Below are 21,236 nucleotides of genomic sequence, written 5' to 3' on the forward strand. Positions count from 1 at the left end.
CATGCATTCGACACATACAATGAGTCTTGAAGTTCTGGCGGGAGTTCTTCCATTAAAAGATCGATTTTGGGAGCTTTCATCACGCCTGCTAATAAGATGTGATGTGCTGAATCCCATGGTAATTAATAATTTCGAACGACTAGTCGAGCTTCGATCTCAAACAAAATTCATGACAGTATATTTTAACCATATGTCACAGGAAATCAACCCTTCAAGATATATTCCTATCCGTGTCAGCCTCCTAAATGTACCTGACTCAACTTTATTTTTCGACACATCCATGCAGCGCGAAGTGCGTGGAATCCCGGACCACCTACGCTCTATGGAAATCCCAAAAATATTTTCAAGTAAGTTCAGGCATATTAACTCTGAGAAAATGTTTTACACGGACGGATCGCGAATGGAAGAAGCGACAGGGTTTGGTATGTTCAACAATAATGTTTCGGCCTCATTCAAGCTTCAAGAACCTGCATCTGTTTATATAGCAGAGTTAGCAGCAGTTCATTATAGCTTGAATGTAATCGTCACATTATCTCCAAACCATTATTTCCTCTTCACAGATAGTCTGAGTGCAATTGAAGCCATTCGCTCAAACGCTGCTGGCAAAAATGAACCGTTTTTCTTGGGTAAAATAAAACAGTGTCTGAACGACATATTGAATAATAATTATCTAATCACAATAGTTTGGGTTCCGGCTCATTGCTCCATTCCAGGCAATGAAAGAGCCGATATTTTAGCCAAACGTGGTGCTATTGAGGGTGAAATTTATGAGAGACCGATTGCTTTCAACGAATTCTATAGCGCGTCTCGCCAAAGAACACTTGCCAGCTGGCAAGCTTCTTGGGATAAAGATGATCTGGGTCGGTGGATGCACTCAATTATTCCTAAAATATCGACAAAGGCATGGTTCAGGGGACTGGATGTGAGTAGAGATTTCATTCGTGTGATGTCCAGACTCATGTCCAATCACTACACGTTAGATGCACATCTCCTTCGAATTGGACTTTCCGAGACTAATCATTGTGCTTGCGGCGAAGGTTACCGCGATATTGACCATGTTGTTTGGACATGCGTAGAGTTTCGTGATGTCAGATCTCAACTAATAAATTCCTTGCGTACCCAAGGTAGACTATCCAATGTCCCAGTTCGCGACATTCTTGCTTGTCGTGACCTTCCATACATGAAACTTCTTTATCATTTCATTAAATCCATTGGAGTTCCAATTTAAATTTTATTTTATGTTAAACTGTTTTCTCTTCCATGAGTTCAACCAATAGCCAACTATAGGATATTGAATATAAGTGGTGAACTGATACAAACAATCCTGAAATAGTTATAAGATCATGTACAAAATAAATGTATTTTATTTAATGTAATTTAAAATAGCAACTCGCTTGATAAAAACAGTGTTTAGATTAACTAATGAGTACCAACATACTAATATGATATTCGAAATGTATTAGGTTTAAACTACTATGTATTGTGGATGCCACGGCGAAGAAAAACTTATGTATATTGCCTATGAAATAAACGTATTTATGAAAAAAAAAAAAAAAGACTACGACTTGACTAAACTATTTGTATTTATGACTTTTCTGGCATGGTCATACTGACAATGGTAGTCATCTCAAATATAAGAACAAATAGTTAAACTCACAATTTCTAGTAAGGTGAAATTGCTCTTGAGCCTTGATATATGAGAAGCGAAATAGTTATTGCTACCATGTGAATATGTTCACAGTATAATAATGTTACCATAAATAGATACATGGTTTGATAGACGATTATGAAGTTTGAAAACACTATTCATGTTGTCCATATCAACAGAATTTATGTAGTAATCACATTATCGTGTATTTTTTGTTTTTTAATCGACTATGTATTTCATTTGTGCTGACTATACAAATTGTCAATAAACGAATTTTCTATGTTATTGTCACATAAAGTTACAATATAACAGAAAATTTCGTACGTGGGTCACATCAGTGATTGATATGAAAAAAATATTTTATATGATGACTTTGTGTAATTTGGTAGGTCTTGCAGGTGAGTAAAGTTTGTAGCCTTAATAGTTTCCGTCATTGAAATTCAATTTTTCAACCATTTTTCCGGCAACGGCTACGTTTTCCAGTGAAATCAACGTCTCGTATTCGATTTATTATTCATTATCGGTCGCTGTAGAAATAACATCCAACATATCGCAGGTGGGTAGCGAGGTTTACATCTGGACTTGGCTATTAATTTCTTTCATGCTGCTCATTCCTGCTTCAGGAAAAAATCCACCGGACATCAAAGCCTTTGATCAACTGCTGCTACCAAACAATGCTCCTCAGTGTCCACGTTGCTATTCAACATTTCACTAGGCATGCCATCATTTAATATGATGTGAAAATAAAATAAAATTCCATGAAACTATTTTGTTGTTCTTGTTCTAGAATTCAAATTCATAAAACTTTTTAACATTAGCTCATGTTTTGCTGATCTTCAGCATTGTTGAATCAACCACTGCCTTTAGTTTCGAAATAACTAGAAGTGAAATGTTAAAAATACCATGGCTCTGGTTATAGCGAAAAAGACAATGTAAATAAATATTCGGTCATGGTTAGCCTAACCATCTCAATCGTATTAGTTATTCATACAATATACTGTTCAATATTACTATTCTAGAGCCGATACCGTTTATAGTAAACATGAACTTGACTATTGTTGAAATCATCTGATTTAATAGTCGGCTGAAAACTACTATACTCGCATGGTCAGGTTGGCCCTCTATATAGTAACTGTTACCATAATATTTTTCTGAGTGTAGGAATAGTTTGGAATCATTTCGACGTTTAACAATTTTTGGATCGTTTTCGTTACCTTTCGTTTTAAATTTAAAATTTAACTGTGCAGTTAATTTGGAGAACTTAAAATAAAACAAAAAAAAAGAATTGTTACTATTTAGGCATTGGCCCTTCTTAAAACAAAATGCAGAACCAGAGATGCCATTTATACAGATTTATCTGTATTGTACACACTTAAATTGGATTACCGACCTCAGCTGTTCAAATCTCGGTAAGTGATTTTATCGGTAAAATTCACGTTTTATCACTGTGGTACCTTGAGGTACTGCTGTCAACAAATGTTCATTTGTGCTGATATATCAGTAGAATGGAAATATTCGGTAGTTCGGCTGTTCAAAACTCGTCAAAAGAGGCAAGAATTACCGAACGAAATTAAGTGTGTATAGTTTTTTGCGTTCACATACTGACAAATTACAGATTTTATACAATTTTTCTAAATTTAATACAGATTTGTAAAGGTTCATAAAAAATGAGAAGTAAAAAGTTATACTTTTCTCTCTGAGTATCTGTTAGTATTAGATTGCAGTACTTCTTTAAAAGTTTATTAATCAACGGACAAATCACATGTTAAAATGGAAATCTTTTGCGCAAATATTTGATGATGAACACTGATAAACATTTATATTAAAATTTTAAACCTATTTGAACTGATTCATTTTATTAGTAAAGAGAGCAGATACGTATTTTCTATGAAAATATCTGGCATCTCTGTGCACAGTCGATGAAGCACACACACACACACTCAACAGTGCTACTAGATTTGCCACAATGGTTATTTCATTAGTATTTAACACGCTCTTTCTGGTAATATTTGATGCCGAAACAGTTTTATTGAAATATAAATATCATCAATACTTGTTGATGATAATTTGAAGAAGGAAAACAATTTTTTTTGTAACAATCTGAGAAAACTTGGCAACTTTGCAAAACCAAATGAGATGAAAAAGAAAGCGCAATCAAATGAACTAAGTCAAAAACTTTCATCTCATATTATTAAAGACTTTTATTGCTTGTCGGGTAATTTTTGAATTTTTAATCGTTAATTAAAAAAGTGGCAAGTAAACATTACTAATTACGACGTAATCCAGCATTCAATAGTGGTGTAATCGTGCGAAATAGTGATCATGTTTTGAGTCGAATCGATTAGTAGATATTCAGAAACATGGCGAACTGTAAATCTTGAGACGAGAATGTGTCCTAAATTGAAAAGTGAGTTTGTTTTAACTGAAAAAAAAAAAACGATCACGGAAGAATTTAAAACCATTTTTTCCAATGAGAAAGTGTTACAATAGCTTGAATAATCATTTTAAAACATTCTATAGTTTGGTACCTTGTAAGATATTATTCATGTTCACAGTAATGAGGTGAAGGGATGAGATGACAATAGGAGCTCAGATGAAATAGGGAGCCGTTACCCTACTTTATAGAAAAATGAATCCCGTAGTTATTTTTCCGGATTTACAGACTTTTGCAGTCCTGTCTGAAGATATTCGAATTTTTGACATGGTATCTCTGGAATAGTTCAACTAATACGACCGGTTACTAATATTCAGAAGTGAAAAAGCAGTATATCAGTTTTATTCGTATTGACGTCCTCCAGTTATGTCCCTGACATTACCCACCCGCCTTTTTGTAATATTATTCACGCAGGAGCGCCATCTTAGGTCGTTTCTTTGTTTCCGATAGAGTAATACAAATTCGTAAAATCTAGTGAGTCAGTTGGAGTCGATGGTTGTACAGAGAAGCAAACATAATTTCTAGTAAAAGTGAAACACATTTTAGTCTTAAACTTACCTATTTTATTTACTACTTACACTGTTTCCCTATTCCAGCGGTAATTTGACAACGTACAAGGAACTCTGCAGTCTTGCTTCGGACCTGAATCAACCGGAAATGATCTACCAGTTCATGCAGTTGGCGAACCATAATGCCACCTGGAACAGTAAGTTGGGTGCAGCATTCGGACTACAGTCGATTTCGAAATCGGCCAAGCTGAAGATGGAACCATATCTCGGAAAGATAGTCCCGCGACTGTTTCGATATAAGTATGATCCAACGCCCAAGATTCAAAATTCGATGATCAGTATCTGGGATTCGGTAGTCAGTGATTCGAAGGCAACGGTTGAAGCTTACTACTGGGAAATTCTGGAGGATGTCAGTAAGAATTTGACCTCTCCGGAATGGCGAACTCGCATTGCCTGCTGTTTGGCGGTGCGAGATTTGATCAAGAGGAACGCTGGATTGAAACTACGATGTGATGAGATGACCAAGAAACATGACGATACAGAACGTATGGAAGTAGATGAAAAAGTGGTTCCAGAACCGGAGCTCGTTTTTCTGTGGAGTCAGTTGTTTCGAGTAATGGACGATATTCACGAAGGAACTCGTTTGGCTGCTGAAGGGACGGCCGGTGCGCTGAGTAAGGTTTGTGTTGCTGCAGCATCAAGCGATCACTCTAAATCCGGATTGAATGTGTCGGGTTCGATCATTCCATTGTTTCTGGAGACAGGAGTTACGAATACGGTGGTGGAGATTCGAAAGCTAAGCATCAAAACTCTGTCGGATTTGATCGATTCGGCCGGTTCGTTGATTATGCCTCATTTAACATGTTTGGTACCATGTTTGTTGCGGGCTACTGGAGAACTGGACTCGGCGAAGCTGTCCTATCTATCAACGATGATGGCTGGTCAGGGTGGCACTCAGGAAGTCGTAGATTCCATGAGAGCTGAAGCGGCCAAGCAACATTACACAATGGAAACTTTAACCAAGTGTATTAGACACATTGATTATGGCACTCTGGAAAAAATGACTCCAGCCGTACTGGATGTAATGAAGACTGGTGTCAACCTGGGTACGAAAGTGGCTTGTGCTCATTTCGTATGCTTAATTAGTATTCAACTGGGATCTGAAATGCAACCACTAACAAGCAAATATTTAGGTTCATGCTTTAGTGGCCTATCGGATAGGAACGCTACGGTTCGAAAATATTTCGCGTCCGCTATTGGCCACTTGATGGGAACGGCAAAGGAACAATCTATTGTCCGTCTATTTGCCAAGCTCCAGGAGCTTTATTTCGAACAGCCAGCCAACCGTGCTGTTCCGTTGACCATTCAAGCTATCAATAAGCGTCATCAAGAAATTCTCAAAGACTATTCTTCCAATGTGCTACCGCTCATGTTCTTTGCCATGCATGAAGGGGTAACTGAGGAGAACAAATCCACCAATGAACTGTGGCAAGAGCTGTGGCATGAGATAAATACGGGTGACTCGGGATTACGCATGAATTTACCAGCGATCCTAGAGATTTTGGAAAATAAATTGAATGATCCTTCGTGGTTGCTGAAGGCACAGGCAGGAAACGCAATCAGTACTTTGGCCACCAAACTTAGCAGCAATCTGGATGATGAGGTACGACATAAGTTGATTGATTTGATTTTAGCAAACATCTCTGGAAGAACATTCCATGGCAAGGAAAAACTGCTGCAAGCGTTGGCTAGTTTATGTAAGAATTTGAAAAAAGACACTAATCATTACACGAGAATTATCGATGGCGTGATGAAGGAGTGTCGCAAGGAGGAACCGGTCTATCGGACACACGCACTGAAATCACTAGGAAATATCCTGGACGAGCTGAAGGAAGATCGATTTGAGGAGGTATACAATATGGTTTGGCATTTGCTTGACAAGCAGGATCTCTCGGATGGGGATAAGGACGACAAAGAGGTGATTTCTTCAGACGAGAAAAACAAGCAAATGTTAATTTTTGTCAACCTAAAAGAGACAGTGTGCGAAACGTTGGGGAAAGCATGGCCCGAGCATTCGATGGAAACGCAGAATCGCTATCAGGCAAAGTTTGTGGAGAAGTGTGTGCAGTGCTTGAAGTTAAACACCAGGCAGGTGCAGATTTGTCTTTTGCAATCACTAGCGAGATTTCTTGAGAGATTAAATCTATTAAAAATGGAGGAGACTATAGTCGTAGAAGAAAACAAAGAGAAAAAGGCAAAAGTGGATTCAGAGAATCGGGAGATTTTGGAGAATATTTGTAAAACCGTTTTATCAGCTATTGTTGATGTGGCGGGTTAGTTTCACGTCGTTACAATCAATGGTGTTGCGATTACAGCGGTTGTTTTTTTTCAGGAATTCCTCACACGGGACTGAAGAAGGAGGCACTCAACATTATGCTGATCTTGATTAATAAATTGAAAACAAGGGATTGTTTGGCTAACGGTCCCGAGCTGGTATTAGTGCGACAGACATTCGAACAGATTTCGATCGTGTTACAGAAAGACGCAGCACCGGAGATAAAATGTCGACTGAAGGATATTGAGGATAAGTTGAAGTAAAAGTTTGTGGATTCAAGAATGAAAAATGTCGAGTCTCGCAAGTACTCATCTCATAATGTTTCAATGCTTATTTACTTCATTTACTTTATTGTGAATCTACGATTGAATAAATTTCATTCTTTACAACGAATCCACAAAATATTGAAGGTTAGGAAATTTTGAGAACTTCCCTAAATTGTTAAATTGCAGCAGTATTTTTCCCGGTATATTTATCGCTAACCTAAAACCTCGATCATTGCTTCACATACCTCCAGGAGGAACTTTTCCCATGATCTTTAACTTCCACGTTCACATCTCTAAGGTGATCACGCATTTGATCGCAAATCGCAAACAAATTGCGATCTTTCGAAAGTATTGCTTGATTTCGCACGGTGCCTCTTATTTCGATAAAACTTTCGATGAGCTGATCTATTGATCGATTGTCGGCGGCATTAAAAGGAACTACCCTTTTGGCATCGTCAACGGATTCAAATCCAAACATGATTAATTTGGCTTGGATGTAGTTGGCGATGGCCTGAACCGTTGAAACCTCCGAAAATATTACTATTTCTTCGGAACTGTGATTCATCATTTTGTTAACTTCCGAAGCCAAATCGCCTAGGCATGTAATGGCACCCGCCGTGTTGAAGTCATTGCGAAGATAACTGTCCAATTGTTGATCCGCCTCGTTCAGTTTTGTGTGTAGTAAACTCACGTCAATAGCGACGGCCGGTTTCACACCGGAAATATACGCTTTACAGTCATCAAAGAACGATTGGAATTTTTTCAACACATTTACCGAAACTGTCATCGTCTCGTCACCATACTCAACGGCGTTCCGGTAATGCGATAGCATGCAAAACATGCGAAATTCATCAGCTGAATACTGGTCAAGTAATTCTCGAATGCTGATGGTATTTTTTAGTGATTTTGACATTTTGCTACCTTGACCTACCAGGTGAAGTTGACCGGTATGAATCCAATAATCTACCCAATCCAGGACCTGATGGTAGCAGCAGCTTTGCGCCTCCTCGTTCTCGTGATGCGGAAACCGTAGATCCATTCCACCAGCGTGGAAATTCAATCGGTTGCCAAAAATTTGCGATGCCATCGTCGAACACTCAATATGCCACCCTGGGCGTCCCTGCCCGAATGGTGAGTCCCAGTAAGGTTCGTTTGGTTTGGCTGCCTTCCAGAGAGCGAAATCGGCGGCACTTTTTCTTCCTTCCACACGGATTTCATCCGATGGAATATTCTGCAATTTTCCATATTGCGGGTATCGAGATATATCGAAATACACTGATTTTTCTGTCGATTTGTATGCATAGCCAGAGTTCAATAATTTCGAAATGAATGCGATAATGGCCGGTATATTTTCTGTTACACGCATTTTAATATCCGGAAGACGAACGTTCAAACGTTTGAGGTCGTCCCAAAATTCCTCTTCGTAATGGCGGGATATTTCCTGCCATGGCTTTTTCTGTTCTTCGGCACTGCGAATAATTTTATCATCTATGTCAGTGATGTTCATCGCTGTAACTATGTTCTGATTGAAATGACTTCTTAGAATCCGTTGCAGAATGTCCAGCCGAACATAACAACTTGCATGACCAATGTGTGCCGTGTCGTATACCGTCGGACCACACGTGTAGAATGTACTGGCGACATTTGACGAGTGCAGTGTGAGTGGAATTTTCTTGCGAGCTTTGCACGAATAGATTTGGGGTGTCGTGTGGAGACTTGACTTGATGCAGAAATTTCTCGCGTGGCGTAATCGAGTTATCATTTTCTGGAAATCAAATAAATGTAGTAATTAGACGTTGAAGCAATAAAACATTTTGATGATTATTCAATTCTATACTAAATATTAATTGATTTTCTAATTACATAAATTATGTTTATAATCATGCATATAAGTAGTATTATGTTTCTGAACAAGTCCAGTCCCTAGACCTTGAAGATGATACCGGACTTATGATCGTAGCAAAGCCATGCGAAACGATTGTAGAAACAGTATCATCAAATACCACGGAAGGAAATATTTTTGTTACCATGTACTAGTCTAATTATTTGAGAACGATCGTCTTCAGTTCCTGGTTTAGTCCATAAAATTTAGATATCATTTTTTTATCACGGTTTCAACTGTTTACTTGTTCACCGGGGGCAATTTAGTTCATAACTTTTACATTATCTGTGAAAAATTTCCACCAAAATATGTTTTACTTACCGATGCGAGATGCGTATCTGGTGATATATAATTTTGTTTTGTGTTGTCCTGGGGACCACGATGTAAAACACACTGGTGGTGAAATAAGACATTTTTTGTTGTGTTGGTAATTTTCTCACGAAGTTAAGGATCAAGAGTAAACCAAGTTAACTTGCGTTGGTAATTTGTGTATTACGTACACTTTATTTGGTACGTATGTCATAGATCTACACCCTCATTCTACATAACTCAAAATTGAGTGACAAACCACTCAAATTCACCAAAAGTGCACGTACTCTAAACTTGAGTTACCACCTATCTACTCATTTTTGAGTTAAGAGACAAAGCTTTCAAATTTTGAGTATTTTTTACTCAAAATATAAAAAAAAAATATTTTTTTCAAAATTTGAGTGAGTTTAATTCAAAATTTGAAATCTTTGCACTCAAAATAAAAACATTCTTATTCATAAATGTTGAGATACTAAGTCATTCTTTTTTTTAAATAGAATGCCCTGAGAAGTGTTTCAAACCCGTGTCCTTTTGACCGGTTTGGAGTCAATCTTGAACGAAAATTGAAGTATTTTTTTCACTCAAATGTTTGAAAACTCAACGCTTACTCTATTGTATGAATAAATGCGAGAGAACTCATGGCCTGAGCAAATTTTACTCAAATTTTGATATATTGTTTAAGTTTATGAATTTGAGTAATCGCAACTCAAATCATGAGTTATGTTCAATGAGAGTGTATGTTTTCATTAGGCTCTCTGACAGCTCACTTACAACCACAAATGCAAATGAGATTGGTTTGTTTTCATCAGGAAACGAATGCATTAAACACAGTTCAGACGATCAATCAACTGCGGTCGACGTCCATATTGGTTTATTAATTTTATTAAGCCGAATATTGCTCACGTATCCGACGTTAAAAAGTTCCGTGAACTTGACGTAGTGTCCTTTCATATGAATTGCTTACAATTAATGTTGTAATTCCGTAATTGTTCCATTCAGGTGATAACCGCTTTATGCTACGTGTGAATCGCTTTTACATATTGTTTTGTTTTCATCAGGAAACGTGTTGGCCACCCATTTTTCAGTAGGGCCACCGTTCATTTTTCACCGGGCATAGAAACCTCAATATATGAAGTGCAACCAGTTTATCAAACCCGCTTGTGAGGAATTCTGGCAACCGCCAGAAAGCTGCATTCCGGCTGCTGTCAAAATTGTCCAGGCGAAATTGCGTCATTATCTCGCCGTACGTGTCTTGTTTATTTCACTCCTCTTTCTTTTTTCTTTTTTTTATTCGACTTTATTTGATATTCGTCAATCCCGCATGTACGTACAAAAAACGAATCTGGTAGTGAGAAAGCAACGTTATTTGCAATAACATTTTCCATGATTAGTTTATATTAAAGGCAATAACTTATTGCCTTTCATATGTATCTTTTATTGAAAAAATAAAATCAAGACGCTTAAAATGTACAACCGATTCAAAACGGTTCTGCCAATCTTGTATTGCAAGAATCCAGCATCTGGCAGAATTCCGGCAAAAATGGCTGGCAGACATGGCCAGCCGTCTGGGGGAAATCTACCCGCCGCGTACAAGTGGGAAGTGGCTTGAACGATTGAGTTTCAAACAATCTTTTTTAGCAATGATTTATTCTCAAACGAACGTTAAGCCAGACATTTTGGATGAAATATCAATTTTGATAAATTTTTTAGCAACGTTTGATGAAAAATTGCTTACATTTTATGAATATAGATTTCAATTCCCCAATAAAAAAGTTAGCAACACTGCTTCAATGGATTTGTATTCCTACTTGTACGCGGCGGGCAGATTTCCCCCCAGACGGCTGATTATGTCTGCCAGCCATTTTTGCCGGAATTCTGTCAGAATTCCGGCAAAAGTCTGGCAACAATGCAACAACTGTTTCCGGCAGAGAATTTCGCCTAGCGGTTATTAACGGTTCTTTTCTGTCGGATTCTTACCATACAAGATTGGCAACCGTTTTGAATCGGTTCTACATTTTAAGCGTCGTGGTTTTATCTTTCAATAAAAGATACATATGAAAGGAAATAAGTTATTGCCCTTCGTATATATCATGGAAAATGTTATTGTCAAAAACATTACTTTCTCACTACCAAACATACCCATATTTCAATCTTATTTACCTCGTCTCAAGATTCGTTTTGACGGGATTGACGAATATCAAATGAAGTCGAAAAAAAATAAAGAAAAAAGAAAGAGGAGGAAAATAAACAAGACACGTACGGCGAAATAATGACGCAATTTCGCCTGGACAATTTTAACAGGAATGAAACTGAAATATTTTTTCTCGGGCAGTTTTAAGGAAAGCGGAAGAGTTTTAGAGTTCGCTTTTCTTGAATTGCAATTTTAAGCAGAATGATCCGATTGGTTTATTTTTCAACCATATGGAAGATTTATTGATTGAAATCAAGAAAAGAAGCGCCGGAATTTGTTTTTACGCAAACATTGTTGACATTACTCATACGCTTGCAAAGAGTCTTGCTCCTTAAGTATGGCGCGCCGGGATCAATGTTGCCAGGTATGCCGATTTATCGGTATTTATACAAATATTTGACCTCTATACCGCAATACAGATATGTACTCCTAAAATACCGATAACTCACGGATCGTACAGATAAATACCGATTTTCGTTGATAGCATGGATAGACAGGAGAAAAGGTTGCTACGAGACCTTTTTTTTGCTCACCCCAAAATGAGCTTTGGTGACATTTCCGTGAACTTATGTTGACGAGATTCTTATTCTTTTTTTTTGGAAAAATGACCTGGCAACGCTGGCCGGGATTCAAGCATGTAAACTAGAGTGACTATAATCAGAGTGGCGACAGCTGTTCGTTTGGAATGACAGCTCCTAGTTCCAAACGAGCAAACGACCTGTCAATTCAATGTAAAGCTAATGGAATGTTTTGAATTGTTGCCAAAATTACGGATGAGATGTCATCACTCTGGTTATAGGCACTCTAATGTAAACATGAACAAACGACCAGTTCAGATCGGGATTTCATTTCTATGTTACTCTGGTTGTCGCACAGCCTGGCGAATCTTTGGCACTAATTGAAAATCTGGACATTTTTACTTCAAGGGCTTGCAAGGTAACGTCGAAATATAGAAAATTATACACACATCCGATTCTGTTCATTTCGTTGGAGAAAGGATTTGGCGGATCGCACTGTGGAATCTAAATAAGTCTTTGGCGAAAATGATGTGTTTACTGCGTACATTCGAATGTTTACAGCGTACATCCGTTCGAGGCAGAGATGCCAGGTAAAAATTTCAAATATCTGCAGACAGGGTCTGTAAATCTGAAAAAAAATCTGCAGTCAGCAAGTATTAGGCTCTCTTACAGCTCACTTACAACCACAAATGCAAATGAGATTGGTTTGTTTTCATCAGGAAACGAATGCATTTAACACAGTTCAGACGATCAATCAACTTCGGTCGACGTTCATATTGGTTTATTAATTTTATTTAGCCGAATATTGCTCACGTATCCGACGTTAAAAAGTTCCGTGAACTTGACGTAGTGTCCTTTCATATGAATTGCTTACAATTAATGTTGTTGTTCCGTAATCGTTCCATTCAGGTGATAGCCGCTTGATGCTGCGTGTGAATCGCTTTTACATATTGTTTTGTTTTCATCAGGAAACGTGTAGGCCACCCATTTTTCAGTAGGGCCGCCACTCATTTTTCACCGGGCATAGAAACCTCAATGTCTTGCTCACGATGTAAAATACCTGGTGATCACGTTTTTCTATGTGTTAGTGCGGTTGTCACTTTATTTTGGAATAACAGAGAGACGTGAAGAAGAAAAACATAAACAAATGACGTTTCGGGAGTTGCTTTTATGAAAATATTTAGAGTTGATTCTGTTTGCGAAAATATTGACAGTGAAATGCGGTGTTTTGTTCCGGGATGTTTCAATCGTTTTCATCACCTGCATTTGAAATGCCACCCACAGCACAATCACTCCATTATCCATAATAACTGTAATAGATACTACAGTGCGATCCGCCAAATCCTTCCTCCAACGAAATGAACAGAATCGGATGTGTGTAAAATTTTCTATATTTCGACGTTACCTTGCAAGCCCTTGAAGAAAAAATGTCCAGATTTTCAATAAGTGTCAAAGATTCGCAAGGCTGCGCGACAACTGGAGTAACTTAGAAGTGAAATCCCGATCTGAACTGGTCGTTTGTTTATGTTTACATGCTTGAATCCCGGCGCGCCATACTTAATTTCGTGAGAAAATTACCAACACAACCAAAACTGTCTTATTACGCCACCAGTGTATTTTACGTCGTGCGAGCAATATTCAACCAAGGTATACACAACTCATAACCACGATGGTAAATGAATAGGTGGCAAATTTCTCGATGTTATTACGGCCTCCTGTCACGACGCCATCTTGATGAGATCAAAATCGGAACTTCAAAATCAGCTGATAGCAACGTAAACAAACAAACAGTAATACCGACGACACGACCTGCCACTCGTCTATCAAAACTGTATCGCAAATTTAAGTACCCCTCAGTAACTCGTAATGTCAGAACGAAATCACTAATAAAAATGTTGAAACTGGCAACAAGAGTTGATAAATTATTGATTTTTATGACAGCTACCATGGTTACTATTTATTGAAGGCATGTAGAATGTAAATAAATGTGGAGTGATGTGATTAATGTTACATTGAATTATCCGAAATATTTTCGCTCGTCCAAAGTTGATTTTTTACCTGTGGACGCCAGCAAGCATTCTTGGAATCGGTAGCGTATTCTCGTTACAGTTGAAAACTGGAAAATACTTCCAGCGACCATCATTATTCTCACGTGCGACGTGAGATATAAGATGTCGCAAGTACCGCGCTTTATTCGTGTAGTGATGCACTTGTAGCGACGTTTTGGATTGCCCAATGAACGTGATAAAAACGATTATCGCTGCGTGCGTTTTCCAGACCTCAACCGACGACACGACCCGCATATGCATGGCTGTCAGACGGCTGACTAAACGCTGCCAGCTGGTAAAATATAGCTGGCAGACATTCTGGTGACCGACTGCCTCACCGCTGGCAGTTATACAACTCAAACGATACAACCGTATCCACCAGGATTTTTCCACATTGAAATCATTGACATTTTCCGCGAAGGTGAGAAGATGAAAACGCTCGGCTAACTTAGATACAGGCGACATTGCTTTGTCAAATAGGATTTGACAACCGTCACTGAATCAATTTTGGTAGCCGTCTGGTGGCCATGGCTGCCCAGGTAGCCAAAACGCTATGCGGGGACCTGCCACTCGTCTATCAAAACTGTATCGTAAATTTAACTACCCCTCAGTAGCTGGAAATGTCAAATCGAAAACGCTAGTGAATTTTTTTAAACTGGCAGCACAAGTTGATATATTTATTGATTTTGAATAACAGTCACCATAACCTTGGTTACTGCATATCGAAGGCAAGATGAATGTAAACAAAATAAATTTCAGATCGGTTATTATATTACGGAACATTTTAAGGGATTTACCTGACTTGAGCGGAATGTAAAAAATGAGGAGTATGAGTTATGTCTTTTATAAAGCCAAGTTCAAAATTCATGTCTTGACTTGAAACCGTTGTTTGAGAAGGAAGACATGGAAATGACCGACAACGAGCTGAGCGAGGCTAGTGCTCTGCGGTACCTGTATAACGTACGGTAAAATGATTTCTTTGTGGAATTCCACTAGTAATCCTCGAATAGTGGCCAACAAGGTGAAATACTGTTTCCACTTCTGCGCAATCAACCGACACAAAACAATTTTGACACCGGTATATTACACCGAATCCTACTGCCCAGAAAAGCTAGCAGTTGAAGTGTACGGATGAATCGCTGTAAGCAGATCATTGTCCTCGTTCGTTGGTTTCATCCTTAGTTTCGATTGAATTCCGAAAATCGAGTTCATTTAAATGCATTTCTGGTTAATTTGGACAAAGTTTAACACTAATAGAACTATTCCACCGCTTTCAAAACATGTTTATTTGTTTTGGGGTTCCTTGGTAACTAGTACATAGCAACTTAAACAGTGTTGCTCGAGAAGATTATTTTTATCATTTACAAGGGGTCGCTAGATTTGTGGTAACTGGCGGTGAATCGTTAGCGAACAGTTTTAATGCTGATTTTTCTTCGAAGTGCCTGGTCGTGTCGTCGCCTCAACTGCAGCGACAACAGTTATTGTACTGTTGCAGAGATATCCCAGCACTTGGTCGGGTCAAAGATCATGTAGAAAACGGAACTATTCTGAATAGTATTAAATGAATACTATGGCCAGATTAATAGTGGTACATTTAATCTGAACATGGGTGTTAATTTTGGTATGAATTTACCTTGTAACTAACGAGTGAATATACATTCCCACTTTCATATTTATTCGTAGTTTTACAAAAACTGTGAATATTTTTGGCAAGATGATACTAATAGAAAACTAATTATTTTATGTTAAGTATTGAAACGAAAGAATACATTTTATTACATGTTTAAAGGGTAGTTAACAGAGTTAGGAAAATGGCCATTGTTGCACAATGTTAAAGCTACGCTTTGCTCATCCAATTTCTTTTTGCAATTTTTCTGAAGGAATTTTTTGTCTTTCGACCTGGTCAATAATTTATACATTGGATCGGTTTCACTTCGTCGTTGTGCCTTTAGAACGACAAACAAAATAATGAAATGTGGTGATGATTTTTCGTTGTACCTGTGACCTATGAATATTTCATTTTGTGCGGGAGATCCAGCTTTCAGCTTAGTAAGTAAACTTTTCGGTACCTCAGGACCGGTCAACAATAGTACTTTTTCAACTTCGAAAAATCAATTGTTGTAAAAATCCACAAATTGTACTGATCGATTGATTGATCCTGAAAGTTATTTTCTCCCAAGTACAAGTTACTGGTGCGACTGTTGTAGCATTCGTGCAATAAACTCGTGGTCGGTTAATAATACATCTCTCGCCAAGATTCGAATGGAGAACCTTCCAGATTCGCCACGTTGTTTCTACCGATTAAAAATTAGTTGTACTTTTTATTCAACTTTAGTCCAATCAGACTTAACATACCTGATACAAGGCCTTTCCCATATTCCGTGATCTCTTTTGCAGACTATTTGTTTATTTAGTCTAGGGTCCCTTGGTAACTAGCTCGTAGCAACTTAAACAGTGTTGCACGATAAATTTATTTTCACCGTTATCAAGGGGTTGCTAAATTTATGGTAACTGGTGGTAAATCGTCAACGGACAAATTTAATGGTAATTTTTCTTCGGAGTGTCTGGTCGTGTCGTCGGTAATACTTTTGTTTTACGCGTTTACCTTGTTTAGTGCACGAAAATTAATTAATTTTGGGTCGACTCTCTCACAATAACTGGTCGGTTTACCTAAAATACAGCAGACAGTGTTTTGGGACATCAAGTGGAGATAATTTTCACAATTTGAGAGTCGCGATGAATATCAAAACATCGCAATGTTTGGGTCTCGAAACGCGAGGGGCTCGACGTAATCGGTATACTTTCAAATGGCTGGTGCTCACATACCGGTGTCAGATGGGTGTGTTATTATTCTACACGCTTACTTGTGGGTACTCAGTGGGTGAATCAAAAGTACTCATTTTCGAAAACTGTGACCAGCTGTCAAAAAATGAGTAAAATATAAAACTTTCACTGAGTAGAATTAGCTTCATTCGACATTTTCATGTTTGAAATTTTGAAGATTTAAAATTGTTCAAAATGGAAAAAAATCAGAGATCTAGTGGGCAGTGAGTCATATCAGACTCTAGTTGGTAAATACATAGTTTACATTATACTGTGCACTTCTCTATTGTGAAATAAAAATAAGTTTATCAATGCCCTATGCGTGATTGCTCGGAAATGATGCCGAGGGATGATAAACTGTTCCGGATCCATACGTCATCAAAGCACAGAATCAAAACCAGTGCAAAAAATATAATATAGGGCTATGGATACAAAAGAACATAATTCTATTGAGCAATTTGTATTTTGAAAACGATCATCTGTTTTATGATTCCGAAATTCATTTTTCCAATTTTTATGTTTGATTATTTCAGTTTGCTTTTTTGTGGTGGCATAGTGGATATGAAAAAGGACCCCACTGTGGATATATTTTTCATCGAGTGCGTAACATTATTAAAAGTGCACCCTCAGAGTTGAAACGATTCCGCCGTATAGCCGGACATGAGAATACAGAAGATTCGATACCGAACTCAATATTGGGAAAAGCTGTTATACTTTCTACAAGCATGGCTACATTAGAAACATATTCAGCGATTAAAAAGGGTACGGATGATTGGTTCCCATTACACCAGTTACTACTTAAAGAGGATAAAAATACCAAAGATATCATGGGCAGATGGTGAGCTCTCTCATTTATTTCGTTAAATACAATTTAGCAACTATTATTTATACATTTTAGGTCCATGATGCATTCTACCGATTGAATCCTATCGTTTCAAGACATATTGGTTTTACAGCCGTTCTTTCTAAAGGCTTACTTCTGGTGCCAAATGGTTTCAGGGAAGTTGTAAATGGTACGAAATTATTTGTTATATAACTTTTGTAATTGAGAAATCGCAAATAGTCGGTTTAAAAATAATGTATAGTCTAATTCTTATATATAATATTATGAGCTATATGTCGTCATATTCAAATTTTATCAGTGTTATTTAATCCATTTCGTCTTTAACTAGGTATACTCACAGTAATTATTGAAAAAAAAATGTAAACTAATTTTAATTTCTTCTACATAGTGCTTCTGCGAGGATTTTTGACTAAAAAAAGGGATCAACAAATCCGGAGCGGAGATTTGGAATTTTCCAGAGGAGCTGCTATTTTCTCCGGTTATACAGTGGACTCAGGTATTAAGACGAAATTCTCAATCCACTAGACGCTATTCAATCAATTGCATGATTTTTCAGAACCTGACTGATTACTTGGTATCTGCAAATAGAGTACCGCATCTAGTTTGTGAAGCTGAAACGTTTAAAATTGGATCATACTGTGTAATTGTTGATGGTGTTGTGTTAAAAAACAGTTCTATTAGAAATGCTGTAGACATATATTTTAAAACGTTCTCCGTCTTCGGCATTCAAATTCCAACACGAGTGAAAATGCTTCACGATGTTATATCCATTGTAATTTACAAAACGAAAAAACATACAGCTCGCAAAACGGTGAATAAAATTGCCGGAGTGCTTGAGGAGTCATTAAAAGTTCTACTGAAACTGAAATTATTTCATAAAACTAAACAATTTGAAGACAATACTGCGTCTGAAATTGAATGAAAATTTGTAGAACTTTAAATTTTCTTTTTAGTTGTTGAGAAACGTGAAATCTATCCATATTCAATGAAAAAATGAGTAATTTCCACTCGCTTACAAGTGTCAACAAAAACGAATAATTTCTACTCAAATTTTGCGAAAAACGTATTTACCCAAAATTGCGTAATACCGTTTCTACTCAATTTTGGGTAGGTATAGTTTTTGCGAAATTGGGTAGCTTTTAACTCAATTTTGGTTAGCACAAATAAGCGTGTATGGTTGTTCGTAATGAAATGTCAGAAGCTGTTCTTTAATAATTCAATTGAGCAATTTGACGTCTCTGTTACTCACACCGATGCACAGTGCGCAGAACTATTCATATACGAAATTCGAATGTGTGCGAGCCGAAGTCAAAGTTTGTTGCGGGTTCAATTTTACACTGAGGTAAAACATTTTTGACTCATAATCATACACTGCGAAAAATGCATATAGAATTTTGTAAGCTATGAACTAATGGACCAAGTAGAAGACAGTTCCATTACGTGATATAGAGTTTCATGAACGATTTTATATCTTTCTCAACTGTTCTCTTGGTATTGCAGTGTTTTTTATTGCATATATGTCTTCAATAATTGGCACGATGCAGCTCGACAAAATTCACTGGGTTATTTCGACATACTCACACTAGCATTAACCTTTCAACTGCTGAGAATAGCCACACCAACACATTCGCACGTGGATTGGACTATTGGACTGTTGCAGTCATACCCTCCCCAATTCGTCATGGCGTGCTATTCATTGATTTTTATGAATTCCTTTGTACCCACACATCCACCCTCTTCTAAAAAAAATGTCAGGATGTCTACACGCTTACTTGTGGCTACTCAAAATTGAGTCAAAAGTCACTCAATTTCGCAAAAACCATACCTACCCAAAATTGAGTACAGTAAGTATTACGCAATTTTGGGTAAATATGCTTTTCGTAAAATTTGAGTAGAACTTACTCTTTTGTTGACATTTGTAAATATGTGGAAAATGTTTAAATAAATTGCTTTCAAAACTTTTAAAAAATAATTACGTTTTATTGCAATACCCACATGTGCAATATGTTCAATTCAATGTTTTTTTTTCAAACATGTATCCGGAACAGTTCTGCTTCTCTCGGCATCAATCCACCAAGCAATCACAAACTGGACGATTGAAATCTATTCGTAGTTCAATTGTATTTTTATTGCATAATGTAAAAATGCATTTTAATGTATTTTACTTACCAGCTAGAGCCTGACACGACTCGCTGTCTATAACACTTTTAATTTTATCCATCCGGAAAAACTTTAAAACGTCGGATGGCGCGGTTAAGTTACTTTGACACGGTGACAGTTTTAAATTCTACTCATTTTTTGACATCTGTTCATAGTTGTTGAAAATGAGTACTTTCGATTCACTCACTGGGTAGCCACAAGTAAGCGTGTTTTGACATATGAACTAAATGAGTAAAAGAGAGTACAAATTACTCACTTGAGAGTAACATTGAATGAGCGTGTACATTAAGTTTAGAACGCATCCCCGGCCTCCTGTCACGACGCCATCTTGATGAGATCAAAATCGGAACTTCAAAATCAGCTGATTGCAACGTAAACAAACAAACAGTAATACATTTGTTTTACGCATTTACCTTGTTTAGTGCACGAAAATTAGTGAATTTTGGGTCGACTCTCTCACAATAACTTGTCGGTTTACCTGAAATACAGCAGACATTGTTTTGGGATATCAAGTGGAAATAATTTTCACAAAACAAGTCGCGATGAGTATCAAAACATCGCAGTGTTTGGGGCTCGAAACGCGAGGGGTTCAACGTAATCGGTATACACGCTTGAAAATAGTTACTCAAAAATGAGTAAGATCTCACTCATCTACAGAAAAAGTGGAACAACTCTAATTTAGAGTAACTCCGAAGTTACTCAAATTTGAGTTCTTCCACTGGAAACGATATTTGGGTAAAATCTACTCATTTACTGAGTAATACTTTATTCGTACATGTACAAAAATAGAGTAACTATCACTCAAATTTTGTGTGAAATTTCATTTCACATATACCAAATTTGCAAAAAAATTGCTCCTTTTCTGAGTGTATTGTATTAAAATGTTAAATAATTGAACTCAATACTATATCAAGTGGTGGTCGCTTGGAGTAGTGTGTTATGCTCAGGCACCAATCATACACTTATTCCTCATAAATGACATTTGAGCATAATCGTTTCCATTCTAAAGCACAACACGAAGCTGATCATTCCGGTTTTTGCAGACACAACACCGTTTTTGTTGATCGACTCACCCTCGAAATACGCGTCTCACTAACAAAAAATACAACCTGTTGCTACAAATGGTTATTACAACTTTTAGACTTATCGCGAAGGCGAATAGTAACTATAAAACGAGATTTTGCGTTAAACTCAAATTTAGAGTAGGAGTTACTCAATATCATTGATGATAACTACTCAATTTTTGACGTTTCCATGTATCATTTGAAA

The 21,236-nt window shown here is 37.3% G+C and overlaps 2 protein-coding genes across 2 annotated transcripts in view; one reads left to right on the top strand and one right to left on the bottom strand.

The window, feature by feature from the left end:
• The window catches only part of LOC131439651 (proteasome-associated protein ECM29 homolog), a 28,361-nt gene extending 21,042 nt beyond the window's left edge, over window positions 1–7,319 (top strand). Inside the window, exons 8-9 of the mRNA XM_058610939.1 lie at window positions 4,679–6,924; window positions 6,984–7,319. Of these exons, the coding sequence (XP_058466922.1) occupies window positions 4,679–6,924; window positions 6,984–7,189 (2,452 nt within the window). The 3' untranslated portion in view covers window positions 7,190–7,319. The remainder of the gene's footprint in view (window positions 1–4,678; window positions 6,925–6,983) is intronic.
• LOC131439652 (probable cysteine--tRNA ligase, mitochondrial) lies at window positions 7,310–9,526 on the bottom strand. Its single transcript, XM_058610941.1, has 2 exons — window positions 9,396–9,526; window positions 7,310–8,957 (listed from the first exon to the last, which is right to left on the bottom strand). The coding sequence occupies exon 2, from the start codon at window positions 8,952–8,954 to the stop codon at window positions 7,422–7,424; it is 1,533 nt and encodes a 510-aa protein (XP_058466924.1). The 5' UTR covers window positions 8,955–8,957; window positions 9,396–9,526; the 3' UTR covers window positions 7,310–7,421.
• Between the last annotated feature and the right edge of the window lie 11,710 nt (window positions 9,527–21,236).

Source organism: Malaya genurostris, chromosome 3 (genome assembly GCF_030247185.1).
Source record: "Malaya genurostris strain Urasoe2022 chromosome 3, Malgen_1.1, whole genome shotgun sequence".
NCBI classification, from domain to species: domain Eukaryota; kingdom Metazoa; phylum Arthropoda; class Insecta; order Diptera; family Culicidae; genus Malaya; species Malaya genurostris.

Excerpts from the sequence above, each read along its gene's own strand:
- LOC131439652 (XM_058610941.1), bottom strand. The coding sequence starts at position 8,954 with ATGATAACTCGATTACGCCACGCGAGAAATTTCTGCATCAAGTCAAGT.